At 37.8% G+C, this 14,732-nt stretch overlaps 1 protein-coding gene across 1 annotated transcript in view; it reads left to right on the top strand.

Moving 5' to 3' along the window:
• Nucleotides 1–8,422: 8,422 nt before the first annotated feature.
• Nucleotides 8,423–14,732, top strand: part of LOC115138877 (ventral anterior homeobox 2-like) — a 38,069-nt gene continuing 31,759 nt past the window's right edge. The window contains exons 1-2 of the mRNA XM_029676071.2: nt 8,423–9,467; nt 13,671–13,858. Of these exons, the coding sequence (XP_029531931.2) occupies nt 9,209–9,467; nt 13,671–13,858 (447 nt within the window). The 5' untranslated portion in view covers nt 8,423–9,208. The remainder of the gene's footprint in view (nt 9,468–13,670; nt 13,859–14,732) is intronic.

Below are 14,732 nucleotides of genomic sequence, written 5' to 3'. Positions count from 1 at the left end.
CTTTTTGTTTGCGTAACTCAGGTGATTTTCTGCTAGAGGGCAGTCCTTGCTGTTACATCGCTGTGTTCTGTTGAATGGAACTACAGGACACAACGATGCTCTGCGGTTTATGGTGTCTCACATGGCTATAGTGGGTTTGCTATAGTGTGTAATAATGTAACACAAACCAATTAGGTGTAAAGTCGGAATCGACTGACCCTTTCTCTTAGACCCTTCATCTCTTTTTCACCTCCGTTTTCTTCTTGTGTCCCTGGCTAAGTCCTAATCACAACACAACCTGCACTGCTGCTGGAAACCACAGATGAAAAGCCTGCAAACGGGGTGTGTGTGTGTGTGTGTGAGAGAGAGAACTCTTTGTTCCTCTACTATAAAAGACTGGCCAGTGCTTCATGGCTGCTTATGTTCTGTTTCCGACTCAACCATAACTAGCAGCTGGACCCGAGACACGACTGATTCCATCCCCTGGAGATGACAGTCTCCTTTTTATGTTATGGTTGAATGACCAACTTGACTTCCAATGTCAGAGGTAAATGTTTTAAATGCATTACTTCTCAATCCAGCATATGGGACAAGGGATTGTAAAACATGATCTTATGTACCTTCAGGTGACATGGGGCTACTATTCCCTTAGCACGCGGACACACACACACAGTTAAGTCAGTCCCCTTAGTTGACATGGCCACAGAGAGTCCATTGTTTGTGTCCCCATGGCTGTGCGCTTTGTCCTGAATCTTCACCCTTCTCCCAAAGTGCGCACTTGCACACTCCCATCATGGATGTAAGTTAACAATGGTGGAAACTACCTCAACAATTCTTACACCAATTTAAAAGTGTTTAAATCCAGAAGGGTTAGTGTGCAGGTGTACACTTTGTGAGCAGGGTGGAGAATTGGGAGGAACCTTTCTCTCCCTCTCACTGTTGTGTGGACACTGTTTATCTTGGACAGGTCACAGTTGTGAATGAGAACTTGTTCTCAACTGGCCTACCTGGTTAAATAAAGGTGAAATAAAACAGGACCCACCTCTGGACTCTCGTGATGACATATGCAAATCAAACGAAGGACCTAGGAACAAAGCATTTGTCATTGAAGTAAATGAAAGTGTTTAGGTTGCCATGTAGAAATGCCATCGGGATTATCACAAGCATATTACATTTGTATTAGACTTTTGATTGTTCAACAGTAAACCAATCATCGTTTGCCTTCTTTACATCTGATTAGTCTATCATTACTATTCAATAGGCCTTGTTATTGTTATATTTGTCTTTCTATTTTTATAAGCTAATGTTCTTGTTAACTGTGCATTGTTGGGAAAGGGGCTCTAAGTAACTAAGCATTTCACAGTAGTCTACACCTGTTGTATTTGGCTCGTGACAAATACGATTTGATTTTTGATTTGATGATCGTAGCCTACATCTCTCTTTAATGCATCCACTGCTCTAACCTATAAGTGCAAACATTGACATTCAAGACTACAAACGCACATATGTAGCCAATTGCTTTGATTAAATATTGTGTACATACAATGTTTTCATTCATCCTTGACATTTTAACATTTTGAAGCGACGTTAAAATATTTTTTCAGGAGAGGTGCCATAAACAGCCTAAATAAGTATCAATCCCCCTTGGCAAAAATAAACCCCTATTCACCAGATGATTAGGCTCCTGCGTTGGATGAGTGGAACCTACGTGATTAATTTATGTATTAAACCATGTTTCTAAATCAAAGTCTTTAAAAGTCATTTAAAGAAAGGCCTATTTGAGATAGAACTATTATTTCCGTTTTTTGGGTAGCATTACTATGTGCGCCTATGCAGCCTAATTTATAACTACTTTTTTCTTGTGCATTGTTTTTGACTAGCGTTACTCTGTCCGTAATCTTTATTGGGATACGCCTTTAATGCACAAGACAAGACTACCGCCATTTCGATACATGAAGCCAACGGGTGTAGATCTCTCAACAACAAAAAATATCACATTAGTTTTCTGGACAGTTGTTGGTGAAATTATTTACACACAAAATCCGGCCTCAAAATTAGCAAATGTTTCAAGACTTAAACAGTTGGGTACGGCTATAGTGGTTATTTTACGCATATTAAATTATTTATTCGTAGGCCTACTTCCACTTCTAATTTGCGACTTGTGCTACAAATTAAAAGTTATATAGAATATAACATTAAGAGATGTGTGACCAGAAGCAGATATAAAAGAAATAAATATAGGTTTACCTTACATAAATCTTACGTAGACCTAGCCTATATATCTTTCGAAATCAAATAGGCTACAAAATGTATTCAACATTTTCCAAACATTTCCCCTTTTCATTACGAAACCGCTCCAACATCTCACCGTTTTTTAGTCGAGACCAAACTTAAAATTCTACTTTATTAAAGGTTTGCCATGCAGATGTAGGCCTATAGGCCTTATTGAGTTGTAAGTCGCTCTGGATAAGAGCGTCTGCTAAATGACTTAAATGTAAATGTAAATGTAAAATAAAGTTGCCTAGGTTAAAAACAAATAAGCCCATTTTCTACATATGCCACCACAGACATTCTACAAGCATAATTTAGGAAATACAAAATTCATTCCGTTATCTAATACAAAAATATCTATATTCAGTTCATTTCTCATTACAATTTCAAAATTATTGTTCTTACCGTTCCATGGGGCAAACTTTCATAGCGTATACAATTCAACAGTTGGTTAAATAAGGTATAGCTGGGCTCAATTATTTTCACTATTCAGACGCTGTTGATGTTCATGCAGTTGGAACACCAGACTAGACTGCCCCCAGAAACAGGACTAATGCTTCCGGTATTAAAGCCTAATCACCCAAACCAATAGTTTGACACCTGACAGCATGGGGTGATATGTTTTATGTTCATCTGTCACCCTTTGTGTCTCTCTCTCTCTCTCTCTCTCTCTCATTAATTTTAATATTGCTGAAATGAATAGAACTATGCCCCGTGAGCATTGTCTCACTGCACCGGGAGAGAAAGGCCTAGTATTTCGGTATGGTTGTATCTAGGGTGTTATACACTCGCTCTCTCTCGGAATTGTTCGTCTATAATCTGGTGCTTTGAATCTGTTAAAAAAAATTGGTTAAACTGTCAAGTTGAGGTTGGCTACAAAAAAAAGTTGTATCTGCCATGTGCAGTATAACAGTTATTCTCAAGAATATAACAAATCAATCAATAGCAAATAATATATTTGCTTGTATATGTTAATGAACTTGTTGTTGCTTGTATATGTTAATGAACTTGTTGTTGCTTGTATATGTTAATGAACTTGTTGTTGCTTGTATATGTTAATGAACACTGGTGTTGTTGCGGGTCTTGGTGCATAGGCCAATGCCCAGCGTCATGTACTGTATATATGGCTCTGCCTGTACAGACGATGAACACCTGTTGCTACTAATTGCCGTGCCCCCCTTTGAACGCCTCTGTTCAAATACCCATTTTAGTTTCAAACACGTTACAAGAATTGCAGAGACAATCAATGGTATGCCAATCAAGAATCATCAAAGTTTTGTTGAAGAATAGGCATGCATGCACACACAGTGCCTTCTGAAGTATTTTCACCCAGTTACTTTTTTCACGTTTTTATTGTGTTAGTCTGAATTTAACATTGATTACGTTGTGATTGCATGGCATACACACAATACCCCATAATGTCAAAATTGAATTTTGTTTTTAGTATATTTTACAAATTAATAAATTATGAAAAAATGTAGTATATTTAGTCAATAAGTATTCAACCCCTTTGTTATGACAAGCCTAAATAAGTTCAGGAGTACAAATGTGCTTAAGTCACACAAGTTGCATGGACTCCCTCTGTGTGCAATAACAAGGTTTAACATTATTTTTGAATGACTAACTCATCTCTGTACCTCAGGTGAGCATTGAATTTCGAACAGAGATTCAACCACAAAGGCCAGGGAGGTTTTCCAATGCATCTCAAAGAATGGAACCTATTGGTAGATGGTTGAGAAAAAACAGACATTGAATATTCCTTTGAGCATGGTGAAGTTATTAATAACACTGGATGGTGTATCAATAAACTCATTCACAAGGATACAGGCGTTCTTCCTAACTCAGTTGCTGGAGAGGAAGGAAACCGCTCAACTATTTCACCATGAGGCCTATAGTGACATTAAAACAGTTACAGAGATTGATGGCTGTGATAGGAGAATACTGAGGATGGAGCCACAACATTGTAGTTACTCCAGAATACTAACCTTATTGACAGAGTGAAAATAACGACGCCTGTACAAAATACAAATATTCCAAAACATGCATCCTGTTTGCAATAAGGCACTAAAGTAAAACTGCAAAACATTTGGCGAAGAAATTAACTTTATGTTCTGAATACAAAGAGTTATGTTTGGGGCAAATCCAAGGCAACACTTCAAGGATACAGGAAGAAAGCCTGTATCCTTGAAGTGACTGGGAGTATTGAAACCATCCTAAGTGTCATTAATAACTTCACCATGCTCAAAGGGATATTCAATGTCTTCATATTTTCAAGCATGGTGGCTGCATGATGTTATGGGTATGTATGCTTGTCATCGACAAGGACTGGGGAGGTTTTTTTTAGGATAAAAAGAAACAGAATAGAGCTAAGCACAGGCAAAATCCTAGAGGAAAACCTGGTTCAGTCTGCTTTCCAACAGACGCTGGGAGACAAATTCAACTTTCAGCAGGACAATAACCTAAAACATAAGGCTACATATACTCTGGAGGTGCTTACCAAGATGACATTTAATGTTCCTTAGTGGCCTAGTTACAGTTTTAACTTAAATTGGCTTGAAAATCTATGGCAAGACATGAAAATGACTGTCTAGCATTGATCAACAACCAACTTGACAGCTTGAAGAATTTAAAACATATATTGTACAATCCAGGTGTGCAAAGCTTTTGGATTTACCCAAGACTAACATGTATTGACTTAGGTGTTTGAATACTTATGTAAATTAGATATTTCTTTATTTCATTTTAAAAAAAAGGTCTAAACATGTTTTCACTTTGTCATTATAGGGTGTTGTGTGTAGATGGGTGAGAAAATAATATATTTAATCCATTTTGAATTCGGCTGTAACACAACAAAATGTGGAATAAGTCAAGGGATATACTTTCTGAAGGCGCTGTACATGATAACTAACTTCATTTTTTCCTAAGAACATTTTTATTTTACTAAAGACAATTAAGATGTATGAAAACAACTAAAAAATAGCTGCACATCGTTTAACCCCCCAAAATGTAGCCTAAAACAAATGTCATGACCTACAATGCATGCTGGAGGAACTCATTTCGATAGTAATTTACAAATATATTGACAGCTATACTATACTGATAACAATAATGATAATCATGAAACTACTTTAAATACCAAGATAACAAGTAATAGTTAACAATGTTTTAGTTTCAAAAACACTTAACCCAAGGCAGGGGACCAGTATCTGAGAATGCAACAGAAGCAGCTATATTTAATGTGCGTCTACCTCTGATTTAAACTATTCCAGGCGAACCTCTGTTACATACAGGACCTATGCCTCCAGGTTGAGGCCTCAGGTAGCCTATAACGCAACGCAACCACACAACTTCTTTAGTAGATTTGGCTGCGTAAAAAGCCTGTTGACTGTGATTTCTGCATGGCCTGGTACCTCCAGTAATCTGGAGTGATCTATAAAATGCATATCCACTAGGGGTTGAATCAGACACACAAACAGACTACGTTGCAATTCGGAGACACATTTGGCTGTAAGATTACATTTATGTAACGGTTAAATATAGATTTCAAATGGACGCGCATTACCTGTAACGTTTATGTATGCCGTCTTACTTTTTGGGGGTAAACGCCTATCCATTGTAGGCCTAAACTTTGTAAAACAGTAGCCTATTCTGTAGTCATACAATATGAATTCAATATTTATCCAAATATGTGCCATTGGTGAAAGAAAAATACAATTTGATGGTGTTGTCTGACAAATAAGATTGGGACCTTAAATGCTATGTGGCAGAAACACATGATAAGGGAAATGTGTTGCTTTATGCCTACGACTTTTCTGTCTATAGTGATACGGATGGGATGTGAAGAGGGGTGTTCTCTGAGCTATAAGTAGAAACGTCAACAGATGTGTGAAATGTGTAACCATATGGAGGAAACGACGTATTGACATATGGCTGTTTAGATGACTGGCAAGAGACAAGCATTCAGTTCAATTTGATTTGAATTCAATACAAATGTATTTATCACCTCAGGGGCAACTAAGAAAGGCGAGTCAGTTGACAGTATCAAACGCCATATTCCACATAAAAATACAGTATACAACGGACATCAATCATTATGTGACTGAAACAATTATGGCCCCGTGAGTTGTTGTTGGTTTGTTTTGACTGTCAGTGTGATGTACTGTATATTGGATGTTTAGTTGTCAAAAGATATTTGCATTGAAGTGAGAAAAACCATATGATTGGCATAGTGTATATTATGATACTGATTACTATTTCAATTTTGATCAATAATATTATTGATGTAAACACGTGATGAAGTTTGAATAGTTGAACAGTTCAACCAGTGTGATGATGCCATGAATGACGTTAGGCCTATATGGGATGAGGGACTGCGGGTGTGGGAAAGTGTAGGCCTATTGAAACTGCAAAACATTTGAAGTGTGTGTGTGTGTGTGTGTGTGTGGGTTGGTGGGTGGGTGTGTGTCGTCACTCTCACACACACAGAGCTGTTGTGGCAATCAGTCCTCTCTTATCTTACTGCTGAGTGTGGGATTTGATTGACAGGTACATTCAACGCATTCACAGATTACAACATCTGAAACGAATAATCAGCTATTTAATCATTATTACCTTCCTAATTATGTAATCCCATTCATTCCCAATGTGGATGTTTTGTGCCTTGTAAATGGGTATAGGCCTACAGCAGACAACCACCTGCGGTTGGTCCCAGGAACAATTCGCAACAGCCACAATTAGGCTGTACTGCGCAGTCACAACAACCGTAGGCATGTAATGAACTCAAAATAAGTCAAGGCTTTAGTTAAACAGACAACAATAGAACCCATCGCTATTAAATGTGAATTTGGGCAAAGCAGCCCAAGTGTTGTTCATATTTTCGTTAATATTAGGCCTAATGGAACGATGGAACAAGGCTAAATCATTTAGCACAGTTCATGCGTTTCTGAAAAACTGAATATATAACATTTGAGGAAAAAACTAGGCATATAAACTTTGACTGAATTTCAACTTTTCCAAGTAAGACTATGTTACAAATATATAAAACTAGGCACGCTAGAGGAAAAACTATTTCATCTCTAGTTGAAAAAAGCTTATTTACCATCAAAGGTCTTGTGCATGAGTTGTACAAAATGCATTGTACTATCAACTATAATAACCGTCTTTTTTGTTGTTGCAGAAATTAGGCTGCGTAGGCTATAGATCTTGGCCTATTGACAATATCTATAGTGAACTCCAAATGTAACCTAGGCTAATGAGTGGTTGCAGTGCACTTCGGGTTTATCATTGAAGTTTTAGCTATAGGAAATTTTTGGTGGGCAATTTATTAGATTTTTTTGTACATTTCTGCTACTCGCTGTTTATAATCTATGCATAGTCACTGTACCCTTACCTACATATACAAAGTACCTCGACTAAACTGTACCCCCGCACACTGACTCGGTACAGACCCCTGTATATAGCCTCGTTATTGTTATGTAATCTTATACTGTTATTTGTTACTTTAGTTTATTTAGTAAATATTTTCTTAACTCTATTTCTTGAACTGCATTGTTGGTTAAGGGCTTGTAAGTAAGTATTTCACGGTAAGGTCTACTACACCTGTTGTATTCGGTGCATGTGACAAATACAATTTGATTTGATTTAGACTATGTGCATTTTACGTTCTCTAAACTTCTCTCAACTCTAAACATCCTCTCTTTTCTTTAATGTTTTCGTGAGATGCTATTACGGCTTTGTACAAGATAATTTCATGATTTCCCTCTAAAAAGATCATGGCAAAATAGCCTACTGTGGTGACTGAGCTTATTGCATCCATTGACTATTCCAGGCTTCGAGTAGCCAGTTTCTTTTCGATAGCGTTTAAATAATTTATAATATCCTATAGGTATGCATAGTATATGCACGCGTCTATTAGTCGGTTTAAACTAGTCGGGGGAAAAAAATCTATAGTGTCTTAAACTTAGAAATTAGAATAAAAAACAAGGGTTCCTTGGACTATATACTACATATACCGATCTGAGTCTGTTCACCAATCAAAGACTAGCCTGAGCAAACCGGATATTACGTTACTAGTGACAGCCACTTTAGTGCACCCTGTCATTACAATATTGTCGATATACGACTGTCAAACCAGCAAGACAAAAAAAACTACAGCCACCAAGATCTAAAAAAAATCATACAATAGTTATACACAAGAATGGCATGGCCATGCCTTATATGGTTCGTTTTACCTTATGTGACCCTTTCCCCCATTTGAACACCCCCTCCTCAACGTTTTCTACACAGACATTATTGCGATCTCCAAATGCAGAAGACCCCGAGCAGACCACCAACAATCCAATAGCCGTGACCATGCCACCACAAGCGCCGCCGAAACCAGCAAGTCAAACGGGGGTAAAGTAACTGATTTCAAGCCCATGCTCTGGGGTGCATGGTTGGAGAAAAGGTTCCTTTCTTGGATGCAGAGTGAACTGACTGGCTTTGCAGAGACTAAGATAGATCATGCTGGTGGTTACACGATTGTCTTTCAGTTCATTTTTTACGTGGGTGAACAAGTATAGCACCTCCCAGTTTCTTTGGTCATAGATCTGGTCGCCTCTTGTAGGCTACACTCATTGTATACGTACAACATGCATTTTGGGTTTAGCGCGTATCTATAGCTGAGGAGGCTCGCTATCTGGCTTGTCCACAGGGCCCCCTCCTTCTCACCACTTCTCTACTTCGGGCCGCAGGATAGTGTTGAAACATGCCGAGACACTTGCAGGGCAGCTCGTGTCCGTCGCAGGTCCGCGAGGCTGGTTCTGGTTTGTAGCCTAGCTGGATCTACTTTGTGGTGTAGTCTCCCCCAGCATATCTGAATATAACTATTGCAAAGGAGGGAAACAAGTTCAAGAATAGAAATAACTGCCCAAGAACGAGGTGAAGAATACAGGAGATCTATACACCAATATTGGAATCGATGTTCGATCAAGCTACGACTATGGGCGATGGGATCGCCGAGGACCGCAACCACCACCACCACCACCACCGTGGATCCAACTCTCTGTACGGTGACCGGATGGACAAATGCCATACCGAACTTGGGAGCAGGTCGCCGGTGCAGAGTACAACCGATACCGCGGGTACATCGGCGTCAACCCCCACCTCCTCCAGTGAAGACGGACATGATAAACTGGACCCCGTGGACCCAGACTACTGCCAGAGGATTTTAGTTCGAGGTTAGTAACATATTCTCTTTTTTGTTGTTGTTGAGAAAATGTACATCTAGAAAGATGAGTTGCAGAAAGAGAGCACAGATTTTCTGCAAACGTTTCTGCACAAACCCAGATGTTCACAATTGTTAAGATTTTAGAATTTTCATAAAATTAACTTATTACTAGGCTATTATTTTTTAGAAGGATACATTTACATCTATACCACTATTGCAATTAACTAATATTACACTACTTCGATAACAACTACTACTACACTGCTACTACTATACTACTTTTACGCTTACAAATAAACCAACAGTTGAAGTGATTTATTGTAAATAAAATCTGAAGCTATTCTCATATTCAGATGAAGATATAATACTATATATGTCTAATATAATTCAACATTAAAATATAGCCATATATTCTGACAACAGGTTAGATTTTTTTTAACTGCTCAACTATTCAAACTTCATCACATGTATTTACATCAATACTATTATCAATCTCAATTTATATAATAATAATCAGTATCATAATATACATTATAGGATCACATAATAATAGCAGTACTTGTTTTGTAGTATATGAGCCAACAAATGATTCAGTAATCATTGGCAAACAAAATATTTTTGAAACATAAACCATCATGCGTATGTCTTAGTGTGTGTTTACTCGTGGTCATGTTGTTGCCTTTGTTTGAGTTAAGGTATTGTTATCAAAAACAGGATAAGAAATCATCTAAATTGTCCACGCCCTCTTTGTTAAAAAAGAAAGGAAACCACCTTCCTTGGTCTACGCCACCTCTGCATGGAATTCTCCAAAATATGTAGACTCACTAAATAGACCCCAGGAAAATAATTAACCCCAGGAAGAGGTTCTGCTGCTTCAGCAATAGCTGATGAGGATCCTAATAAAATACTAAAAACTAAATAGTTATTTTTAAGAATGAATCAACTGTATTTCTGTGGATCTTAAGGCCTACAACCTATTTTAAAACGTGTTGACAGGGAAAGAAAATATTTTACATTTTAGTCATTAAATAGACTCTCTTAACCCTAATTGCTCCTGTAAGTTGCTTAGGATAAGTGCCTTGCTCAATGGCACATTGATCTTATAATTGTATGCAGCCATGATGGCAATAGTGCTTCAGTAGTTTGTAGTAAATTATGACAATAATCATCCTCCTCAGCAAACTTCCCGTCTCAAAGCACAACAAACACAGAGCCATGCGTCTTTCAGAATTAAAAACAAATATTAACTGCAAATCTATAAGGAAAGTATTGGTTTTTCATATTTGGTGTATACCAGTTACCTTTCAAATGTTTATATTTAAAACGTTATAAAATAGTTTCAGGAGTGTGAATTGTTAAAACATGTCACATTGTTAAAAGTGTGACCAAAATTATATAAAATGCTATACTTACATGCCTTGCAATCGATAGTAATTAGGCTATGTGACTGACTAATTTAGAATTAAATGAATTGAATATGCATCTCTATAGTTTTGTTTAGTGCTTATAGACATATGTCTTTGCGCTGCTTTGCAGGGCTGTAAAATGCATTATGATGTCAACAAACCCCAAACAATACAGGTAGCAAACATGTTTGGGAAGACTATTCTTATCAACAGTTTTAAAATGGTTTTATTTTAATAATAGTCATAGTGAACAGAAAACACATTTTATTTAAGCTTATGCTATTCACAATTTCAAATTTACCACTAATTTCAAAAATATAATATCCATATCCCTTACCCGGATAGTTTTCACACCAATGTGGGATGCATATCAGGCTAACATGACATGTAGGCACTGACAATATCAGTATCACTCTTTACAAAATAAAGTTAAACTTTCCCCCCTTTGTGTGCACAATTTGATTTTCACCAAATGTGCAACTGGCCCATTCATTTGAACAATGATGATCATACATTGCTTACTGGAAAGTTCTACATCATTTAGTTAAATGCTCATGCCCAGGCCTTGAAACGGTGTCTTGGTGGGTGTGAATCTGAATAGAAAGCCGGTAATTGTAGCAGGGAGCGACCTCCGCGGCAGACCGAGCTAGATTAGAAGTGGCGAGGGCGAGCTGAGCGCTGAATCCAAGCGAAATCCTTAGTCCCCGGTGTCACTATATGTTTTTAAAGCTGACGATTGAATGCGCTGGATACCTCGTGAGAACCCGGGGTCAGCGAAAGGTCAGCATGTCTGACCTGCGACGTCTGTTTTAGAGGCCCTGCTGTAACGTTTCACATTGAGATGATTTTAATATATCGTGTTATGAATGAATGGATGATGTATTAGTTGGAAATCATAAATATTCGAAATGTTAGAATGAATCTCTGCATGTCGCTCTGGCTAACACCATGCTTGCATGCCATGGCAGATGGGCTATGGTGCCCGAGACTATGCTGCATATAGGCCTAGATGCTATTTCCAGTGTAGGCAACACATATGGAGTCACTGATGGTAGTCTACGTCATACATAAATATAAATATCTATAAATTGTGCAATCTATAAGCTGTAATCAATGGTACAACCATACAAGTAGCCTCAAAATATATATACCACTCACGTGACTGCAATGACAAAGGAAACAGATAGTAGACCCAATGGTGGTTACGCACGAAGCAGTAGGCCCAGAGCCATGTATTTAGGTTATAGGCCTATGTTCCATTCTGTCAAGGAATTCAGAGCTTCTAGAATTTGATGGACGTTTTGCTGGGGAATTGATATGGATTTAGGCGCAACATTATACGACAGAAATGCTATAGGGCTATACCTCATTTGACAGTTGTATTTTATTGTGGGAAACCAGCTGGGTTAGGCTATATGTATGTTTCAGATGTATATTTCACTTATAGGCTGGGCCTATCTATTGTAAAGACTATATTATTTCAAAATACTGGAAATTGTTTTAACATCCGATTTCGGTGAGGGATTTAGAAAACATTTGGTTGATATATTTTATTATCATATATTTCGTTTGATTAGTCACATTTTTTTGGACAGTGGACCTAGATTATTTCAATGTTTTCAGTCAAAACACGTCCCTCTTTCTAGCCTACTTGAGGAGCGTTTCGTTGTTTTAACCATGTCTAGTATTGGCTGACTGATAAGTATTAAAGACATCTCTTGTTTAGGGCGGATTGTAGGATATGCATGGGACCATTGTGACGTAAAACGTGTTTGAATTTTTGTTTAAAAATATCGATTTTTCTATTCCATCTACATTGACAGTCAGTTTGGACTTATAGCAACTTTAAACTTGTCAAGATAATGTTGCACAATTAGTTTTGCACTCAACAGCTATTTGGTACTGGATTAATAGCATATTCCCCATAGCAAGACTTGGCATATTACCTAATTTGATATAAAAACACGCATTTCCTGATGTTGTATGTATTGAACCAAACAATGTAATATTGTCCCATAAATTGCTATATTACACGTGTATTGATGCATCAACTAGCCTAGGCTACATTCTCCAGGGTTCTAGGACGCATGGCAAATACAAAAGTACAATTGAAATAGAACTCTGAAAACATGGTCTCCAAACTTTCGCTCTCGCTGAGGCAGACAGTGCACGTAATATTTAGTCAAATTAGGTATAGTTTAGTAATGTGATAGGGATGTTTCTTTCAGCTCTAATTTTCCGAACTTCTGGCTATTACTTTTTTGGGAATATTCCCCAAACATATTGCAATGCAACAATGGTATTCCGATGTTTTAAATTCTTATTATTTGACCTTACTTCCGGTTCCATGAGGTAGCCTAATGTAGCCTACGCTCAGTTGGAAGTATGAGAAAACTATTCTTAGGCATCAGAACCTTGACATAACGGGTTATCTGGTGCATTGAGTTGTATTTACGGATGTTGTTATTCTTACAATATATACTATTTTACGCCCTTTCTGTATTTCTTTCCCTAGTAACTTGACTAGCCTGCACTATAATTCCCAAGCATGCAAACTACACGTCCATTTCCTCATACTGAAAAGAATGATCACTTCAAGGTTATTCTAAAATAGCGTGGGCCCTACTTATATGAAAGCACACATTTGTGCCATAAAGGAGCACAATGTTTAACTATATTTTCTTGGTCTGTCCAAAGAATTATGACATTGGTACAACAGCATATGCAATTGTAATGTTAAGCAAAGTAGCCTAAGACTATTATTTGTAATTGTGACATTTCACACTGTCCGGCTGCAATATCCACAGATGCTAAGGGTACCATCCGGGAGATCGTGTTGCCAAAGGGTCTCGACCTCGACAGGCCAAAACGCACGCGGACCTCCTTCACTGCAGAGCAGCTCTACCGGCTCGAGCTCGAGTTCCAGCGCTGCCAGTATGTAGTCGGCCGAGAGCGCACTGAGCTGGCGAGGCAGCTGAACCTGTCTGAGACACAGGTAAGAAACAGACATAATTTGACAGAGTATTTCCTCAGTCGTGGGGATAATAGATTGATATCCTGTTTTAACAATGAAGACAAATATGGAGTACATTCAGGAGTCCCAATTTGTATAGGCCTAAATATTCAAATATTAGATTACATTTATTTTACCCAAAGACATTTTGAGTTTCATGTTTAAATAGTTTCTTTACCAGTTCAAAGAACATGTTTTTGTTATCCCTGTGGTGGTGTGCTTATTGGTTTGAAAAAGGTAACTTATTAGGCTGAGGTTATATCATACATTATAACTAATCGCTGTGCAGTGCAGTCACATCCAACTGGACACAAACATGTTGGATCAACGTTGTTTTAATGTCATTTGTTAACATATTGTGAAGTGGAATCTTCGTGGAAAATTCATTGGAGTTGAAAAAAGTCATCAACATAAACAGTTTTTTTAGGGTAAAATTTCAACCACAGGATTTTGTCATCGTGGAAACCAAATTGTAACATACAACCTTGTATAACATATGTTTGAATTTGTACTTTTAAACCAAGAAAAACAATAGTCTGGGTAGCACCTCCTACTGAATTCATCTATCTACAGCTACCTTCTGGTGTCCCATCCAAGATCTCCACTTAGCAACCGTGAAACTATTTCGTTTTTATCGAAGTTATTCCAAAGAGTAGGTTTAACAGAGCAAATTAAATGTGACCATACTTTATCATGCTTTAAATCAACCCATAATTCAACAAGAATAGACAATACAATAGGCCTTGGGCTTCAAGCTCTGGTTGATTTAAAATGGTCAGTAACCGAAAGTTTGCTGGATAGAATCCCTGAGACGACAAGGTAAAATATCTGTCGTTCTGCCCCTGAACAAGGCAAG

The sequence above is a fragment of the Oncorhynchus nerka genome, linkage group LG12, assembly GCF_034236695.1.
Source record: "Oncorhynchus nerka isolate Pitt River linkage group LG12, Oner_Uvic_2.0, whole genome shotgun sequence".
NCBI lineage: Eukaryota > Metazoa > Chordata > Actinopteri > Salmoniformes > Salmonidae > Oncorhynchus > Oncorhynchus nerka.
This window is presented reverse-complemented; position numbering and strand designations above follow the sequence as displayed.